The 21310-nt window shown below is 42.2% G+C and overlaps 1 protein-coding gene across 20 annotated transcripts in view; it reads left to right on the forward strand.

The window, feature by feature from the left end:
• Positions 1-21310, forward strand: part of KALRN (kalirin RhoGEF kinase) — a 694786-nt gene that overhangs the window by 245085 nt on the left and 428391 nt on the right. For all 20 annotated transcript variants that reach the window (XM_030802195.1, XM_030802198.1, XM_030802200.1 and 17 more), the window contains exon 6: positions 17959-18081. In XM_030802195.1, coding sequence (XP_030658055.1) covers positions 17959-18081 — 123 coding nt within the window. The remainder of the gene's footprint in view (positions 1-17958; positions 18082-21310) is intronic.

The raw sequence follows: 21310 nt of genomic DNA on the forward strand, positions 1-21310 counted from the left end.
TGGTGAGAAGATACACTCTGTAACATATGCTTTCTGGTGGAGAGATAAAAGAGGGTTTGGTTTCCTCCATCCTCTTTAGAGATTGGGTTGACCAGCTTGTCCCAGATTTCCCTGGGGAGATGACCTTGTCATGAGGTGGCAAGAGGGGGTACAAACACAAGGGCCCTAGAATGGAGAGTGAGACTGGACTTGGGCATTCAGCTCCCATACCTCAGGGCATTCTCTTCTGTGCTTTGCACATTCCCACCTTTTCATGCCTTTGTGCATGCCAACACTCCTCTCATTTGGAATGCCTGCTCCACTGTATGTGCCTATTAAAACCCTCCCTCAGCTGAAGGTCCAGCTCAGATGCTACTCTCTCTGTTCTCCCCTGTTGGACTTGCTCTTTCTCTCTCTGAGCATTTCCTGCAGCCCTTATCCATCCCCCTCAAGTTGTCCCTGTTCCATCCCATCTAGCATTATAGCTAGGTGCTCAAAGATCTCATTCCCCCAATTATATTGAAGATTTCTGGAGGTCAGGACCAGTGTCTTCAATTACTCTGTGTTGACCAGAGACACTTAGTGCCAAATAAATAAATAGTTGACTGTGACACAGTCTGTACTCACTGGGCTGCTTGAGAATAGAACAAAACCTGTGAACATTGAGCTGACACAAGAGCACCACCTACTGCTGAATGGTTTCTAGGAACGCTACGTTAATGCACTCACTGTTGAAAACTGGGGTGTTAGCAAGTTTCACCTTGCAATGGAAAGAGTGATTTGGAGGCAGGAAACCGGTTCTGGTCCTTTTATACTAATACAAGTGGGAACAGATGACGTGGTAGTGAAAGTAGAAATGGAAGGGACAAACCCTCGAGACACTCAAGGAAAGAAAATAAGACCAGTGACTGGCTGGATGTCAGGGGGCAAAGGCAGCACCAAGGCCTTCATGTTAGGAGGATTGGCAGTGGGACAGGAGTGGGAACAATTCCCAAAGACATTTTGGAAGAAGGATGGATGATTAAATGAAATTTTAATTTTAACTTCTTTTAAGGCACAGAAAAGTGAAAGAAGTGATTATGAAGGTTACTTAAAACATTATCATGTGTTAGCTGGTTATTGCATTTCTACTTTTTTCTTTTTCTTTTTCTTTTTGAGATGGAGTTTCACTCTTGTTACCTAGGCTGGAGTGCAATGGTGCAATATTGGCTCACCACAACCTCTGCCTCCCGGGTTCAAGCGATTCTCCTGCCTCTGCTGAGTAGCTGGGATTACAGGCATGCGCCACCACACCTGGCTAATTTTGTATTTTTAGTAGAGATGGGGTTTCTCCATGTTGGTCAGGCTGGTCTTGAACTACCAACCTCAGGTGATCCACCCACCTTGACCTCCCAAAGTACTGGGGTTACAGGCATGAGCCACCGTGCCTGGCCTCTAACCTACTTTTAGGGACAATGGATGCTATCTAAACACAGGCATTTACCTTGGTCCTCTGGCAGCCTTGAGGTGTGATGGGGCTCTTCATTCAGTAAGTTCTTCCTAAGCCCTGCAGAGTATATCCTGCAGGGTCTAGAAGCTGGAAACACTGCCAAGCTTCTCCTTGTGGATGTGCCCAGCCTGGCTGCCTGCATGGCCCCTTACCTGTCTGAGCCCCATTGCAGAGGCTGCTGCTGGAAGAGGGGAGAAGGGGCAAAATGGGGTGCCTAGTCCTCCTCCTAAGCTCAAGGTCAGGCCCACCTAGCACATACCAGCATAGCTAGGTGGTGGTCTTCTCCCCAAGAGAAGGGCTCCCACAGGGAGGCCTGCCTCCTTCTCCGAGAGAGGGGCTCCCAAAGGAAGAGCTGCCTCCTCCTTAGCCTCATGTGGAGCTTTGTTCCCAGATGTGCAAGTGATTGGCACAGCCGATTTTAGGATATGTGGGAGGACTAGATGAGAACATCCAACAGACACTCCATTTTTGAAGTAACAATAATAGTTACCATTTATTGAGTGTATCCCTTATGCCAGGAACAACCATTAGCTCATCTAAATTAACTTGCCAAGGGCCAGATCTCAGTTTATGTCTAAATTTAGCTCTGGGATAAAGTTGGGCATTATTTTCTCAGCCTGGATTAAATAGGATTTGACCTCTTCAAGTCTACATTTTGGGAAGTGAGTGAAGTACATTCCCTCACTCTGTTCCTGAAAATATTTTATCAGCATTTGTGGTTCAAATGGAAGGAATTTGGCCACTCAGAGTCAATATCCCGGGGCTGTCTGGGCTGACTCCTGGCTTGGTTAGTTCTGTTTCTCATCTGCTTGACTTGCTGGCTCCTGGATGACCATTCCTTCCCCACAGGAGGGTAATGAGTGTGTTGCCAGTGCTGCAGGGAATAAAGTGCATCCAGGTTCACAGGCTGGAAATAAAATGCAAAAACACCTTATTTAAAGTCTGAAAATATTTATATTAATGACTTGGTGAGATTTTTTATTACATCACTTAACTTGAGGAGGGCAAGAGTGAGGAGAGTGGCCTTTTAAGGCTTAGCATTGAGTGTGTGCTTCTCCAGACAGCTGCTGAACTGCAGCTCATCTGTCAAGAACAGTGTGTGATTTTAGCATGAAGTTTTGCAGTCTTAGTTTCTCTAATCAGACAGCAACTACTTGTTGTGACTGCCAGTTTATCTTGTCTGAACCCAGAGGAAGTAGAAAGAGACTAGCATACATTCTGGATCTGCTATGTATCATATGCTATACTCAGCACTTTTCATATATTATCATATTATGATCTTTATCTTCTTTGACCCAGACATTTGAAGAGTTTGTGTGAAAAAGATGGGAGAGGGAACAAAATGGAGGAGAAAGCGGAGGCAGAGACCATCAGTTGGTGAGAAGTCTGCAATGTGCTAGTTGGTTTTTGTTCTATGAGATCAAGGCTGGCTTGGTCTCCCCTTTGCAATGAGATAAATGCCTGTATATCTGGGAGGGTCTCAGTCTAGACACTCACTTCAGGGTTAAAAGCAAATCTGAGCTATCACTCTCCTCCAGTGGTTCCCCAATGCATCTTTTGCCCTTTGTGATCTGGTATCTCCCTATCTCCTACTATCCCTTCTTACAATCCCTCATTTTATGCTGCTGATTTAAACCTCCAGGCCTTTGCTCAAGCTATTTCCTCTGATTAAAATGCCCTTTCAAACTACACCTTCTTTGCCTGACGAGATCCAGTTGTCTTTCAAATGCTGTCCAGGTATTGCCACCCAGAAGCCATCCATGCTTTTCCCTAATGCTACCTCTGCCAAGTTGGACCAAGTGTTCCTCTACTGTCAGCCCACACTATACGTCTCTTATAGTACTTTTCACATTTTATTAACATTAACAGAATATGGAATGTGTTTGTCCACCTCATTAGACCATGGCCTTGATCTTTTATCACCAGTGTCTAATCCAATGTCTGGAATACAATGAGTGCTCAACAAGTGAATGAACGATCACACTAAACATCATGAGCGTGTGACTCTTGGTATCAGGATGCTTTGGGCTGCAAGAAACAGAAGATGAGTAAAATTTGCTTAAATATCAAGGAAATGTATTATTTCACATTTTAAGTAGTCACTCAGAGACAACGATGTGAGCTTCAGGATAGATGAATCAGTGCGAGCCTGTCTTCAGGCACTCAGGATCTTTCTATCTCACTCCTCTGCTGAGATCTCACTGTTTGGCCAAGAGCTTCATTGCAAGGCTGTTTCCCTTCGTGGTTCTAAGACAGCTGCCAATTGTAACAGAGCAACATGCTTCACTCTTCCCGAAGTGATAGGGGTAGCAGGAGAAGGAAGGAGAAACACAGACAGACATTGACTTCTCTTTCCCAGAAGCTCTAAGCAAATTTCTCCTCAATTTCGTTGGTTCATACTTACTAAGACTCGCCCAGTCCTGAACCTGTAAATAAAAAGGGGAGTGAAATTAGGATGACTGGTTTGAACAAATGATCTGGGGTGTAATGGATGTTAGGGAATCAAAGTCCAATATACTACTCTAGAAGGAGTAGTATATCCTTCTTATCCTTAGAGTCTATCATGTCCCATTTTCTCTCTCCTTTCCTCTGGGACTCTAAGTATGCCTGTGTTAAAACTACACTACCCAACAGGCAGTCAGTAGCCACATCTGGCTAATTAAACTTAATGTGTACAGTGTACACTGTTATGGTGATAGATACACTAAAAGCTCCCAGACTTCACCACTATGCAATCTATCCATGTAACAAAATTGCATTTGTATCCTTTACATTTATACAAATAAAAAAATTAAAAATAAAATTTTTTGTTTGTTTGTTTTCAAGACAGAGTTTCGCTCTTGTTGCCCAGGCTGGAGTGCAGTGGCATGATCTCAGCTCACTGCAACCTCTGCCTCCCAGATTCAAGTGATTCTCCTGCCTCAACCTCCCAAGTAGCTGGGATTACAGATGCACGCCACCACACCTGGCTAATTTTTGTATTTCTAGTAGAGATGGGGTTTTGCCATGTTGGCCAGGCTGGTCTTGAACTCCTGACCTCAGGTGATCCACCTGCCTGGGTCTCCCAAAGTGCTGGGATTACAGGTGTGAGCCACTGTACCCTGCTTAAAAATACAATTTAAAACTCAGTTTCTCAGTTTCACTCACCACATTTCAAATATTCAAAAGGCACCTAGTGGCAAACCAACTGGACAGGACAGACATAGAACATGTCTGTCATCACAAAAGGTTGTACTGGAAAGCACTATACTAGATCTTTTAGTTATGTCCCACATCTCTTCTGCTGTGTTCTGTGCTTCTATTTGCTTTTCTCTCTATGCTTCAGTGTGCTCTTTTCTTTTCTTCTTTCTCTCTTTCTCTCTTTCTTTCTTTCTTTCTTTCTTTCTTTCTTTCTTTCTTTCTTTCTCTCTTTCTCTCTCTTCTTATTCCTCTTCCTCCTCCTCTTCCTCTTCCTCTTCCTCTTCTTCTTGTTCTTCTTCTTCTTTCTCTCTCTCTTTTCTTTTCTTTTTGTGGAGTTTCACTCTTGTTGCACAGGCTGGAGTGCGGTGGCACGATCTTGGCTCACTGCAACCTCTGCCTTCCAGTTTCAAGCAATTCTCCTGCCTCAGCCTCCCGAGTAGCTGGAATTACAGGCGCTTGCCATCACACCTGGCTAATTTTTGTACTTTTAGTAGAGACGGGGTTTTACTGTGTTGGTCAGGCTGGTCTCAAACTCCTGACCTCATGATCTGTCTGCCTTGGCCTCCCAAAGTTCTGGGATTACAGGCGTGAACCACTGCACCCTGCCCAGTGTGCTGTTTTCTATTGATTTGTTTTCAAGTTCATTCATCCTGCTTGCTGCTGCATCTATTCTGCCATTACACTCATCCAGTGAATTCTTAAGTTCAGTATTATACTCTGCAATTCTAGAATGTTCATGCAATTCTTTTTATAAATTCTGATTCTCTGTTGGAGCATTTCATTTTTTAATCCATTTTGTCCCTTTCCCCCCATTTTTTTAAGATGTCAATCATAGTTATTTTGAAAGCCTTGTCTGCAAATTCAAATCTGGATCATCTTCTATGGCAATTTTATTGTTTTGATTATCAGTAACTTTTCCCTGTATCTTTATATATCTTGTAATTTACACTGTATAGTGGATATTGTAGATGATACACTGTAGAGGCTCTTGTTAGTTTATCTTTTCCTAAATATTTTAAAGTCTTATTCTAGAATACAATTAAATTACAAAAGATTATCTTGATCCCATTGAGCCTTGGTTTAGACTTTGGTATGGTAGGTATATTTTTCTCTTTTTATTAATCCTAGGGTATAGCCCTTATTCTAAAGATGTGGCTCTTATTCCTATAGCTTGGTGTTTCTGGGGTTCCAAATGAATGCCCAGAGAGCTCATGAAAGCCCCTCTACTCTGTTTGAATTAGAACTCCCAGCATTTCCCTAGCACTGTGTGACCTCTAAAATTTCTGTTTAGCTCTTAATATGCCCCACCTCTCATAGCTGTTCTCTGCTAGACTTTCTGGAGTCTTGTCCTGTATATGCAAAGCTTGGGATTTGGCTAAGGACCTGAGGGAAATTTTAGTGAAGATTTTAAGGTAGCTCCTCTGCATCTCCCTCCACTGTAATATCCTGTCACCCAAATCTCAACCTCCTTACCAGTCCCTGAACGCTAATATCTGTTTTTTACATCCATCAAGACTATTGCTGCCCTCTGCTCAGCTTCTACTTCTCTGCTCCACAGTTAGGAAAATATCCTCAGGGAGAAAGCTGAGGTGAATATGGGACTTACATTGTATGCTTTCTCTCTTTCAAGGATCATTGGTCTATACTGGTTATTGACCAATGCCTTTCAAATAGCTAATAGACAGTAGGGTTAAATCTGATACCAGCTACTTAGTCATGGACAGACCATAAGTCTCCACGTGAACATTTTAAATAAAAATGCAAGTATATTGAGGTTACCTGGAGAGCTTCTATGGAATCGGAAAATCAATGGTAGGGCCTAGGAAGAGATCTATATATATATCATATATCATATATCATATATCATATATATGATATATATTTATCATATATATGATACATATCATATATATGATAAATATATATGATATATATTTATCATATATATCATATGATATATATGATATATATCATATGATATATATATCACATATGATATATATATCATATATGTGATAAATAGATATCACATATATGATATATATATCATATATGTGATATATATCATATGATATATATATCATATATGTGATATATATCATATGATATATATATCATATATGTGATATATATCATATGATATATATATCATATATGATATATATATCATATGATATATATATCATATATGATAAATATATATATCATATATATCATAAATATATATATTTTTAATTTACATATATTTAATTTTTATGTATTTTATATATATATATTTAATTTTTGGTTTTTTGAGACAGAGTTTCACTCTGCCACCCAGGCTAGAGTGCAGTGGTGTGATCTCGGCACACTGCAACCTCCACCTCCTGGGTTCAAGTGATTCTCCTGCCTTAGCCTCCCCAGTAGGTGGGACTACAGGTGCCTGCCACCACGCCTGGCTAATTTTTTGTATTTTTATTAGAGATGGGGTTTTGCCTTGTTGGCCAGGCTGGTCTCAAGCTCCTGACCTCAGGTAATCTGCCTGCCCAAAGTGCTGGGATTAGTAGTGTGAGCCATCATGCCCAGCCAGGAAGTTATATTTTTTAAGAAAACATTTCAGATAGTTCTAAATTAAGGCTATGTTTGTGAACTACTATGGTAAACACTAGGGAAATGAGTTTCCAAGAAAAAGAAGTCAGTATGGGCTTATTTGGTCAAGAAAGGCATCAGGAGGAGATGAGACTTCAATTTTGAAGGATGGGAATAATCTGGAGATTTGAGTGTGGGTATTTCATGGTGGGGGGAAATGTGGACACCAATATAGGGATGGAATGAGCATAATATGGTGTGTCTGCATGGCAGTGAATAAAACAATTTGATTGCAAAAGGTACTTGGAATAGGACTGTGATGTGAAATAATAACATAGATTTGGACCAGTCTGGGGTTGGGAGAGGCCTTAAATACCTGGTTAGGAAGATTGGATTTTTCATTATAGGTATCAGCAACAATAGGGTTTGTTTTTTGTTTTCTTTTTATTATTTTGACTGAGAGAATGACATGGGAAAGCAATGTATTAGTGCAGTGAACCTGATGGGGTCAGATGGCTTAGTGTAAGGGACAGAATGGAGTAAGGGGGCCAAATAGGCAAGTATTTGTAATTTATTATCTAGGCAGGGTGGGCTGAGGGATGAGTAGCAGTAGCAATGGAAGTAAAAGGCATATTGCAGAGTTATTTGAGAAAATAGAGAAAAAGTTGAGTGCTGAGGGATGATTAGCAGTAGCAATGGAAGTAAATGGCATATTGCAGAGTTATTTGAGAAAATAGAGAAAAAGTTGAGTTCTGAGGGATGACACGAAGATGTGGGAAGACAGGAGAAGTTAGTTTTTAGGTGCTTGTGGAACACCAAGAGGATATTCATATTGAGTCCATAGATACTGTCTTAGTTTGTTTTCTGTTGCTATAAAATAATGCCTGAGACTAGGTAATTTATAGAGAAAGATTTATTTAGCTCATGGTTCTGGAGGCTGGGAAGTCCAAGAGCTTGTAGCATCCTGTGAGGATCTACTTGCTGCATCATAACATGGCAGAGGGCATCACATGTTGAGACAGGGCAAGTGTGCTAGCTCAGGTTCCTCTTCCTCTCCTTCTAAAGTCACTAATTCCATCATGGGGGGGTCCCACTTTGATGACCTCATCTAATCCTAATTACCTCCTAAAGGCCTCCCCTCCAAATGCCATCAACATATGAACTTGGGGATTAAGTTTTCAACACATGAAATTTGAGGGCACATTCAAAACATAGCAAGCACTGTGTGACTGTAGATAGTCCAGGATTTAAGTGTATATTTGGGAGACAATTTAATGGTTTAAAAGCATGACTTTTGGAGTTATGCAGACATAGATTTGAGTATTTAATATGCCACCCAGAATGTGTGACCATGACCAAGTTACTTAATCTCTCTGAATCGGTTTCTCTACCTAAAAAAAAAATAAAAAGGTGGTGATTATGGCATCTATTACTTCACAAGGCTGTTATGAGGATTGAGATAATGTGTATAAACCTCATTGCGTAGAGCCTGGCATGTATTTATTCTTGTCAGTTATCTGGGAAGTTATTGTTAGAGAGCATTATGAAACAGGAACTTGCATGGGACACTAGATTCCAATTTATCTTCATCACTTACAAGCTGTGGGATCTTAGCCAATTTATTTGGCTTCTTAATACTGAGTTTTCACCATGTTTAAAATGGAATTAACAACACCTTCTTTGTAGAATTATTATGAGGATTATGTGACATAAAGTATGAAGGCTCTTGGCACAGGCACATGAAATAAGAAATAGTATTAGTGTTGTTGAAGTTGTGGGCCCGGGTGGATATTCACATGGAGAAGGTTTGATGGATGAAGGGTAAAGGGCTGAGGTCCATCTTTAGATTGTCACAATAGGCTGTGAAGGACACAAAAGGAAGCCACAGATTGGCAGCCAGGGAAGTGGGAGGTAAGTTTAGATAAGTCAGGGTAGGATTGGAGGATTGGTAAGCTTTCAAAATTAGAGTTTTCCTATCATTTTTGTCATGCTGAGACTAGATATGATGTGTCAAGGAAGAAAATTCAAGTATGTGGAAACACTGATTCTCCAGAGAAAATGTTCACAAGTCTAGAGACTTGTGAAAGCAAGAAGAGACGCTCATCATGTCTGCAGCCAGATGGGCTGCTGCTGAAAATTACCTGGTCTTTGGGGGGCAGACAGGGTGGAATTTCAGAAAGGACTGCATCTGATTCTGACATGAGGTCAAAGTGAATGAGAACTGACAGAATAAAGAATTCAGAAACTAGAAAGTGACTGGTTTTCATCGTGGGTGTCAGCTCAAAGTAGTAAAAGCAACCATATTTTAAGGGCTGAAGGAGGAAATGGATGGAGGAAAAACAAAGGCAGCAGGGGCAGAACACACTTCTGAAAGTTTGGTGATGAAGAGAAGGAGAGACAGAATGAAGCTCTGAGCTCATTGGAGGGTTTAGCAGCAGGGTTAAGGGCATCAACTCTGGAACGAGACCTCCTGGGTTTGAAACCTTGACTCTGATGTTTATTAGCTGCGTGGCTTTGGACAAGTTAATTAATTTCTTGGTGCCTTAGTTTCCTAATTCATAAAATGGAGATGATGATATTGAGGGTTAATATTGGAGAGATAATTGTGAGGTTATTAGGATTAAGTGAGTTAATGTATATAAAGTGCTTAGTACAGTACCTGTCACATAGTGAGCATTTAACAAATCTTAGTTGTTGCAACTGTCATAACCATCATCATCATTGATGTTACGGAGATAACATTAACATATCGTGGAGATAAATTGTTATGGAGAGAAGTGAAGAGGAAGAAAAAGAAGACAAGAGGCTTAGTACTGTTGTAGGTATAGTTTGGCTCTAAAATATGAGCACAACACCTACCAGGGAGTCTTCTTAGTTCCTACTAAACACTCAGATTTATGAGAGTACCATGGGCCATCTTGGGTACTGATCTACTGAGAATGATATAAGATGGGGACCACAGCTTGCCAGCAGAGCAGTGCTTGCAGCAGTTCAGCTCAGCCATCGGCTTAGGTGCAAGGAGGTAAGATCTGCATCGGGCAGCTGCAGGAGCTGCCTTGGCTTATAAACTCCATGCCCCATGGGAACCAGTATGTTTGGTAACAACTCCGTTGGCATAGCTTCCAGAGTTTCTGCAATGAACATTGCAGTTATAAAAATCACCACCTCAGCGATGTCCAAGGTCTGGTGTACCCATCAGGTATTTGCAGTTCACTTACAGTTCCTTCCAATCAAGATGAAATTTGTGAAGCAGGGGATTTTTTTTTTTACCGTAAGAAACATGTTTTAGCAACATGTTGGCACCTACCATCTTTTATCTGTTTTCAGGGAAGCTGAACTTGGATGTTAACTGAAGGTCAAATTACCATGTAAGAGGGGAAAGGGTTTTGTTAACCCTTTGCTCGTAGTGGGATATTTGGCTATTTTACAGAGAAATCAGACCTGTTCTAGATTGTGAGCAACATGTAAGGGTGTTAGACATGGGATTTGAGATTTAAGGAATTTGGGTATGGAAGGTGTAAGAAATGAGTTAGGGGATCCGTAGCATGTTTACAAGTCAGAGACATGGCCTGGTCAGTGAGATGTTTGGCGTCCTGGCCAGTTACTGAGGATACAGTGAAAGTGTCTCCCAGGTAACCAGGCTGTGCTGTCCTTCCTTGAGCAGACTGGATTTATGACAAAAGACAAAAATGGCTTCTCTTTTACACAATATATAAAACTATGCCAACTGACATGCCAAAAACATGAAGGAAACAAGCAGAGCTTCAAGAGATATTTATTACACCTACAGCCTCTCAGGCTCACATCCCAGCTGCCTCCCCTGTCTGTAGATGTCTGTGTAATGATCTCTTCAGAACCTGAATACCCTGTGGCCTGCAGGGTTTGCAGGATACAAAAGAAGTGAGGTGTCACATTCTTTCAGTAAGGAATTCTTGGAACCTGGAGATAACTCCACATTTTGGGGTCCTTTATGTTTTTTTTTTCTCTCTCTACCTTTTTTTTTTTTTTTTTTTTTTGGAAAACTATCAAGGCTCAATCCTAGGAGAGTGGATAAATGAAAACCAAGCAGGGTCTTGAGGGTCCTGGGCCAGAATACACACACATGAGGTCTGTGTGTTGCCCTATTTGCACAAGAAAATGTGTCCTGGGTCAGTCCAAGTTCCATGAAAGAAAAATTGTAAAGTGGGGAGATTTTACCTTTGATTCTCACGTCTATTTTAGGGCTTCCCTCCTTCTCTCTAGGACCTCTCTGCCACTTTGTAGGATCTCATCCCTGGGCCATGTTCACAAAGGACCTTGCCCTCTTACTAAACTGTTTTTATATTCAGGATAAACTGATTCCAGGAAGGATTACATGAAAAATTGCATTTTAATAGGCATCTCACCTAAGTGAAAAACTGTTAAGAGCCAAAGGGACTGAGTCTCTAATAGTGAGAGTTGAGGTGTGGCAGAGAGTGTGGGGAAGACAGAGTCTGGAAGCAAGCCAAGAGGAAGTAAGATTCCCTGGTCAGGCCACCCAGGGACAGCAGGGAGGCACCAGTGCCCTCAGGCAGAGCCCCGAGAGGGTGTCTGGGCCTCTGAGTGCGTGGAGGTGGAGGTGGTGGGAGGATGGACAGGCACCTTTGGGCTGTGTCTATGCAGTGCTCTGTGGTCACTCTGGGGGTGCATGTCTAGGTGGGTAGGTGGCGGATGTGTTTGCATATGAGCTGCAGGTGTGATTCCCCATCTACTGCAATCTTAAATTCATAACTTTCATCTGTTTTTTACTATAATGAAAACATTTGGGAAATATGTGCAACAGAATATATGCTCATATGCAGATTTCAAAATCTATCATATATGTAGCACTTAACAAAGCATTTTCATAGCCATCATTTTATTTGAATCTCCCTGATACCCTAAAGTTTAAGTAGTTTAAATTGTTACCCACATTTTACAGATAAGGAACTGAATTTCAGACCAATGATAAAATTTGTCAAAGTTTATACAGCAGAGTCTGTATACTGATTTGAATTCTGTTCCTTGCCCTCTGACACTCATAAAATTTTATTTTGGAATTGACTGGGTGGCTAGTTTCCCAAATATAACAAGGTTCACCTGCAAGGAGGTTGTTAGTTCTCTCTAGGGCACAAGGTTTTATGGATGGACCACTGTAGTGTACACAGGGTATAGTGAACATGATTGATATTGGGATGTGTGTATTTAGGCAAAGAAAAGCCATTGGTTGTCTTGTGTCCTCTTAATCAGCTCATCAAAGCTGAATATGAACATATTTAATACCAATGTAATCTGTAATTAGAGTATAAAATACTAACAATGGATAATAAGGTGGTTTGAAAGTTAAAACTCTAAATCAGATGCTATTGCTAAATTTGGCAAATTAAGGAAAATAAACATAAGATTCTTAATATACTTGTCCTATGAAATAATTTATGCTTCTTAAAAAAAGAACAATAATAACATTTTAGCTATTCCTATCATTGAAAGGAGAAAAAGGTTTCTGTTTGTTTTCCTAATTTGCATTTAAATAGATTCATTTAACATTTACTGTATTAAGAACTAGATTTGTATATTTTCACTGGATTTTAGCCAGCAGAAAAAAAAAATTACTTAGCTTGGTTAAAAACAAAACCCCAAAAGAAAAGGAAAAAAAAAAAAACCCAAATGACTTACATGTAACATCTATCTTCTTAATGAGACTAAACTATGTTGATTTCAAAGAGATACAATTTCATTATTTAGACATGAACTTTCCTCTTTGTAGAATTTTTTTGTTATATTACACTTTGTTGAACTCACCATTTGTGGCTTCTCGAAAAACAAAGACAAGTTTGAAGGCACTTTGGAGATATTTTTAGTTTAAAATGTCCTAGCTGGAAGGGAGCTTAGAAAGAGTCCACTTATCTGGAGACTAGCAACCGAATAACCTATGACCAACTCATAGTATTCATTCATTCATTCAGTGAGTATTGAGAGAACTAGAGCTATTTGAATCAGCCATCCCCAGACACCTGGCACTCCATCTTGGTGGGGCAGGCAGTGGAGGAAGAGGAGGAGAAAGAGGTGGCAGAGAAGGAAGAGCAGGCTAGATATTGGCAGGGAAATGTTCCCACTGAGGAATAGCACCTTACCCCAGATGGAGTACCAACAATGCCCTTTCAGCTAACTTTTAGGGATAACTGCCCTGGGGGAGCTCAAGCAGAGAAAGTCTTACAGCCATATGAGTAGGAGGCAGGGCGGGGTCCCCAAAGCATGCAATGGGCACTCAGTGAATGTAGCCTTGGGCAGAATGAATTAAATCTACACCCTGGACTTTACTTCCCTGAACCTTTTCCTGCCTGTGAAGTGGGCCTGATGATAGCACCTTGTGGGATTGTTTTACGGATGCAATGTAATGATGAAGGGTGAGTGGACATTTTGAACTCTAAAGCATCACACAATTGTCAGGGCTGAGACTAAGAAGCTTCTCTTCTTCTTCTTCTTTTTTTTTTTTTTTTTTGAAATGGAGTCTTGCACTGTTGCCTGGGCTAGAGTGCAGTGGCACGATCTCGGCTCACTGCAACCTCTGCCTCCCGGGTTCAAGTGATTCTCCTGCCTCAGCCTCCCAAGTAGCTGGGATTACAGGCACACACCACCAAGCCCAGAAGCTTCTCTGGCTATAAAACAATGCCATTTTTCTCACTGACATTATTTTATTCAAAAAGATAGAAATGTAAGTTGTAGCAATGAATATATCTTCTGATCCAGGAGAATCAACAAAATTATTTTTTATTTTGGGTGGAAAAAATGCATTCTATACATTTCCAAATTGTGCCTATTATAAACCAGGATGCTTACCTCCATTCTGCAAACTACTATCTCTTCAAATGAGGAGAAGATCAGAAATGAAGTGACTTTTCCACAGTCTCATGTGGAGTTAGTGACAGAGCTGGGCCTGGAACCAGCATAGTCTTCATTTCACTTGACTGTATATATACATGCACATGCATGCATTCATGCATGCACACATTCTGCCTCTGCCGCCAGTTCCACTGAATGCAACAGAGATGACTATGACCCTTGCAGACAGCCAGCCTTGCAAGGGTGAGGATTATATGCAAGTAGGCAGCAAGTTTAGGTCCAGAGAAGACTTGTGATTGTCCCTTAGGAAACCTTGATTCCTGACATCACATGAGACCATCTAATCCCCAGAGCAGGTCTTTTTCTCTCTACTGAGATGTGTGTCACCTCTTTGGAGCACCACCTCCAGTGAAAGCTAAACTTTTCCAGAATGTCCCAGACCTCAGTGACAAGCTTGTATGCTCCAAATGTAGAAGGCAAAATCAGTTGGGATGGCATGGGCACAGACCTCATTTTGTAAGAAGCTGATTCAGCAAGGTGCACAGTTCCTTCGGCACTCTCAACTCTCACCTGTCTTTAACTCATTTTTATATTGCTTTCCACCCTAATTGGCCTGTGTTCAGCTTTCCCTACTCTGTGGTTGAGGGATCTGGTGCCGAGCAATCTAATCATTCTGGTGCCAGCACATAACTCATCTGCTTATTTGCATATCTAAGTCACCATTTAACATAACATACAGGGAACTAATCGGCCACTGAAACATCCAAGAAAGTGTATGGAGTGAGTGCTTTTCATCACAAGTTCTAAGGACTTCAGGCATTTCAGACTTTCATTAACTTTATAGATTCTTTTGTCAATAAAGAAAAGAAATGAGTAATTATTTTAAAATAGGGCTGGGAGGCAGAATTTTAAAGATAAAAATTACAGAATGAGAGTCCTCTAAATTCCTGTCTTCTTTTCCTTCTTGTCCTTAATAATAATTAAAGAAGAAAAAATAAAAGCCCTGAACAAATGCCTGTGATGTGAGGGTGGCTGAGGCTGGAGGACCCAGGATAGTGCACACAGCACAAATACCGACCCAACCTCTACAGGAGCCCCAGCCTGAAATAAATCCTCTGACACTCAGAAGTAAAGAATGGTCCTTTCGTCCTTTCTTTACTGTTGGTGTAAGTAGATGGAAGTGTAATTCAAAAGGGAGAATAATCTCCAAATCATGCACGTTTGCCTTTGGAAGGTGATGTTTTTATACTTAAGTGTGAGTTGTTACAGCCCTGATGTCTCTCTCCTGACCTTTAGGCACAAATCTAACTGCCTACTGGATACCTCCCCTTGAAACTCTCATAGGCCTCCCAAACTCAGCACATCTAAAACAGAACATATTATTTCCCACCCAAGCTTCTTACCTTCTTCTTTAGGCAGCATCTGTGGTGGTACTTTTTATTACCAGGACTCAGGGTGCCATGCCAGAAGCCTGGCTATTCTCTCTAGCTCTTCCCCATCTTCTCCTTTCTAAACAGCCAAGTCCCCAGTCCTGCTCCCAGTAGCTCTCAAATCTGCCAATTTCTCAGACTCTACAGCCACTCCCATAATCCAGGACTCCAGGTCCTCACCCTCGTCAGGATTTCAGTAGCAGCCTTCTAGCCATTTTCTCTTCCCTTCCAGTCCACATCCCTCACTGCCATCAAGCTCACTTCACACTTCACTACTCAGCTTAAAACTTTCCATCAGCACCTGGCAGCTGGCAATGTGTGGTCCAGGTTCCCTGAAGCCTGTGTGCAAGGCTCTTTGTGGTCAGTCTGTCCCACCTACCTCCCCAGCCACACCTCCTCCTTGATGTCAGGCTCCAGAAACACAGCTGAGGACCCTTCATTGTCCTGGGACGCAGTGGGCTGTCCCAGTTCTGTCGCTTTGCCTGAGCATGCATCCCACTGGCCTTCACCTGGCTGATTCCTATCTGAATCAAGGCTCGACTCAGGTGTCACCTCCTCTGAGAAGCCTTCTCTGCTCTTCCCCATCTCACTCCTCAAGGATAGATGAGGTGGCCTCTTCTGTGCTCCTTCAACAGCCAATATTCACCTCTATCTTATCAGTAGATGTTTTTTGAGTTGTAATTTTAATCACATTGTGTACCAGATTATAATAAAGTTGTATCTGAGTCCGTGCCAACTTTCCACATTAGCCTTTAAGCCACTAATACTCAAGAACCATATTTTAGTCATTTTTGCCTCATGTCACCTCCAGAGGTCCCTGGCACATAGCAGGTGTCCCATAAATATTGGTTGAATGTAATTGAAGTAGTCAATTCACTCTTCTGTTAAAGGAACATAATTGGATAAGGCTGCAGTTCTGGCTCTGGAAAGCTGGTGCAGTCATGGCCACTTCTTAGCCTGCTTCTGTTCTCAGCTGCTTCCTGCTTCACTCTGCAACTGGGCTGTGGCCTTTAGTCCATCCCAAATGGAGTGTGAGGCTTAAGTAGTGCAGTTCTCTTCTCCAAATGTACTCTTTCACACCTTTCCTGGCTTTTGCTGACTTAGCCATTGTTTTTTGGTCCCCAGCATGTGTGAGTCATTGAGCTGAGATGATGAGGATCCTCGAGCTGTGGCACATTGGAAATGGTTGAGTTTCCAGGTCCTGACCCTCATCAGGATTTCTGTAGCAGCCTCCTAACCATTTTCTCTTCCCTTCCAGTCCACATCCCCCTGGGGAAGAGAAACTGTAAGGGACATGTGATGGCTACCTTCAAATATTTAAAGGGCTGCCTTAAAGAGAAAATAGTAGAATTTTCTGCTCTGGGCAGAATATTACAGAAAGTCCAACTTAAACTGGCTTTAATAATAAAGAGGATTTATTGGCTCAGGTCCAAGGAAGTCCAGAGACAAAGTGGAAACCAGACAATGCTCAGCCAGGGCTCTGCCTGCTTCCTGCAGTTGTCTTGGCTCCACTCTTTCTCTACCTATTGGCTTCACCCTCAGGCTGCCAGAAGAATGGCTGCAGCAATTTGAGGTCAGAGCCACATACAACAATACTGGAAGAAGAGAAGCCATAACTAAATAACTAGGATTCTGTTTTCCTAGAAGTTTCTAGCAAACTTCCCTCATGTCTTATTGTACTAAATTGGATCACATTCTTATGTCTGAGACAATCCCATTGGTTGGGAAATGTCATGCACTGGTTGGCTTAGGTCTGGTGTCCCAAAGAGCCAGGGGTTCTGGTCAGCTCCCATTGAAGTATGTGAGCTTCTTGGAAGAGGGCTGGATACCTAAGTGAAAACCAGGGTATGGAGCTAGGAGGAGGAAGATGGCTTAATACCCACTGTGCTAGCACCAGGCGGTACTTATACTATGCTTAAAACCCTCATCTTCTGCTTCCCAATGGGTTATAGCAGAAAACCTGGAATTGTGAGGCTGTAGAGTTATGAGAAAAGCTGATTCACTTCAGAATCAATTCAACATTGTGTGTGGCTGGGCAGTGTATAAGGGGGGCAGGGGAGAGTAAGGATGGCCCTGTTGCTTCCTTCAAAGATTTCTCTCTTCTGCTAGTGCAGCAGGAGATGCATTAAGCCTCCCAGCTTGTCTCCTCAGCACCTGTCCCTAAAGCAAGCATGCTGGGAATGGTAAACAGCTTCCTCTCCCATCTCCCAATTATCTCACTCATTTTCTCTTTTTCCCTTAGGCTCTGTAATGCAACACAGTGGCTGCTGGTGGGTTCTTAAGCTAAAAGTGAGGGCTCTCCTGAGAACTCAGGCTGTGGCCCACCCCATTAAGACCCTGAGACTCAGAACAATAACTGGTTCTCACTGAGCACCAGCAGGAGAGCTTTTTCCCCTTCCACTAGCTCTGAAAGTTTTGCCCTATTCGACTCATGACCATTCTGATTATGCTGTGCCTTCTTGTCCTCTCTAGATGTTCGACTGGATAAGCCACAACAAGGAGTTATTCCTCCAGAGCCACACGGAGATTGGAGTCAGCTACCAGTATGCCCTTGACCTCCAGACGCAGCACAATCACTTTGCCATGAACTCCATGGTGAGCTGAGGGGCTGTTCTCAGCACTGCCTCTGGGAGTGGGAGAGTGGGGAGAAGGGGGAGGAGGGACAGAAACAGACTTTCCACCCGAGGAAGAACTGTGAACATGTGGACCCTTTGGTGTTCCATTTGTTGGAATGGGGATGAGTGCAGGGCATGTGGCCAGCCAGCTGTTCCTGCAGCAGATTATGCCTCCAGATCCTGCTTTACACAGTGAAAGAATGTGCCCCGGGTTGTAGGAGGCATTGGCTCAGCTCAAGTCTAGAAGGGCGAGTTCCACCAGTTCCACTTCACTGACTTAGCCAACGTTTTTTGGTCCCCAGCTTGTGTGAGTCACTGATCTGGGATGGTGAGGGGCCTCAAGCTGTGGCACATTGGAAATGGTTGAGTGACCCAGGGCTGTTTAGACTGGGAAAGAGAAACCCTAAGGGACATGTGATTTTTGCCTTTGAGTATTTAAAGGGCTGCCTTGAAGAGAAAAGGGTAGAATTGCTTTATGTTTGTTTAGAAGGCAGAAATGTTCAGGGGATGGCAGTTTGAGGGGGAGGCAGGATGTGGCTTGGAGCAGGAGGTGGGGTGGGATGCAGTGGGAGACAGTGAGCTCTCCATGATGAGCAGTGTTCAGGCAGATGCTGAACACTCAGAGAGGGATGTTTGCTAACCGTGTGGCCAGATGGAACTTACTTTACCTCTCTATGCTTCAGTTTCCTTATGTATAAAATGGAAATAATAATAGCTACCATATAAGGTTGTTGTAAGGATTTAATGTGTTAACTGTAAAACAATGAGAACAGTGCCTGGCACATAGTAAGTCATCAGTAAATGCTTGTGTTAGGATAATAATAAGGATGGAGGAGTTCACTCCAGATGACCACTCTTATCCCTCATAAACCTAACACTTCGGGATATACTTTTGTTTTCTTGCGTGGCTACCCCAAGATTTTATTTCAAAATTGTGTCTGCTCCTTGAAGCCATTATATTTCAAACTCCTGCAGCCTAAGAATGCCTGTCTCCTCCACCAGCTCTTTCTACTTGAATTATTGGTCCAGAAGGATAGCTCCACCATTCCTCATATATCTGAAAAACAAAGACAGCTTATCATTGTAGCTGGTGACGTTGGGAGTGGGGCAAGTGTTAGAAAAACAGAAACAAGGTGAATCGCAGAGACCAAGAAGGAAGAGAATTTCATTTTCTACCAGGCTCTTTTAAATATGCTATGCACTAGAGTTAACACACTGGAGAAGAAATATTTTAGGTTGGTGCAAAAGTAATTGCGCTTTTGCCGTTACTTTTAATTAAATAATTCTGGCCTCAAGTTGTTCACTGTCTAGCTAGAGAAAGAAAACTAGATAATCATGGTGCAGCTTGATATGTGCAGTGATAGAGATATGCTGAGTTAACTAAGAACCTTAAAATCTCAGTGGTTGAAAACAATAGAGATTTGTTTATTGTTCCTACCACACACCCATCTGTAGCTTGTAGGAGCTCTGCTTATCATAGCCACCCAGGGAGACCTGGGCTGATGGTATAGCCACCAGCTCAGATCTGCCAGCTCAGATGCTGCCAGTCTTGCCAGACAAAGCATGTACCCAAGGACATGTGCTGGACACACGCTGGCTCTGAAACCTTCCAACTAGAAGTGACACATTTGCTAACATTCCATTGGCCAACACCAATCACAGAACCGCGTCCAATTTGAAGTGGCTGGGGACATTGTGCAGTCCTACCACGTGCTGGGAAGGAGAGAGCAGGATGGTTGTGAACAGCTCTAATGACTAGCACACTGAAGGATGTTAGGTAGAGGTGAACATCATGAGACTTGCATAGAAAGTTCACTCTGGCTGCAGAAGTGAAGGTTGTGAGACCAGGCAGGGAAATCATCAACACTGGTTGTGTTATCAGTCTTGGCCACAACACAGTCTTGTGTCTTCATCTAAGTGTAAAGACTCATTCTCTTCCCACTGGTCTCCTGTAGATATTTCTCATTTCTGTCTCCCTTTAGTGTAGAGCAGCAAAGCAATTGGTAACAGGTGATTAAGAAGGCGAACTCAAATCTAGTCAAGTCTGATTATTTGTGTGCCTTGTGGATTTTCCCTGGTGAGTTTTACAAATTCTGTGCCAGAATTTTCATGTCATCCAACCGCCTGGCCCTAAGGCAGACAAACTCATTTTAATAAGAAACAAAGACAACCATAATTAGGGAGGTAAATCCACCACCAAGCCCCTAGAAACAGTGAACTGCAAAGTTAAATCAAAAGAGCCTTTGGTTTTGAATTATCAGTACAACTGCTCTTCTCTGCTAGTGTGGGTAACTGAGAGTTAACAGCACATCAAAAACCTTTCTTCGGACAGATTTACTGTTGAAGTCTCCATTTTTTAGGACAAAAATAAGGGAGGAAATTTACTGAAGGGAAGTATCTTCTGGAACTGGGAGAGAGAAGAGAAGAGATTTAGTATACAACAGCCAATTAGTGTGTCCCAGCCCATCTTGTAGCCTCCCTCACTGTGAATGCACACAGCACTCAGAGGCCTCCTTGGCCTGATTAGGCTGGATCTCCTCTCTGGCTTCAGAGTAAGGGAAGGGAAATCCCAGGGTTTTTGGATCAAATTGCCTGTGCGTCTGTGCTTGATAAACATGGCCTGGTGCGTTTGTTAAATGGGAGGTTTAAGGTTTGTTATTAAAAGAAACTTGCTGCAGAGGGATGTCAGCATCCCAAGCAGGTGAAAGGAGGGAATTACAGATTCCTTTTCTCTGGCCTGGGTGATGGATGTTGCTGCCAAGAAACACATGTATGCAAGTGGCTACTGCTCGAACTCAGTGACTACAGGAATGATCAGTTATTCAGGGGAAGTGGGAATGTGGATTGTTCTGTAGATTCACTGCAGCGTTTCTGTTCTTGGAAATTATACACACACATATACGTATACCCACACATCCATTCATGTAAATGTAAATATAGCATACTTTGTTTTAGGCTGCAGGTAAGTCTTTTGGTATTGAATCTTATTTTACCACACGGAAATAGGCCAACGGTTCCTTATGTTTAAGGTAGTTCACAGATCCCTTTGAAATCAAATGAAGGTTGTGAATCCTCTCTTCAGAGAAATGTATGCATAAACACATTTTTAAAGACAGTTTCTGGAGATTCAGGGGAATTCTAAAACCTGTCAATCAACCTCCCCAACTTAAGGTTCTAAGAACCTTATCACTTCTTTATTCACTCATTTA

The sequence above is a fragment of the Nomascus leucogenys genome, chromosome 21 (assembly GCF_006542625.1).
Source record: "Nomascus leucogenys isolate Asia chromosome 21, Asia_NLE_v1, whole genome shotgun sequence".
NCBI classification, from domain to species: Eukaryota; Metazoa; Chordata; class Mammalia; order Primates; family Hylobatidae; genus Nomascus; species Nomascus leucogenys.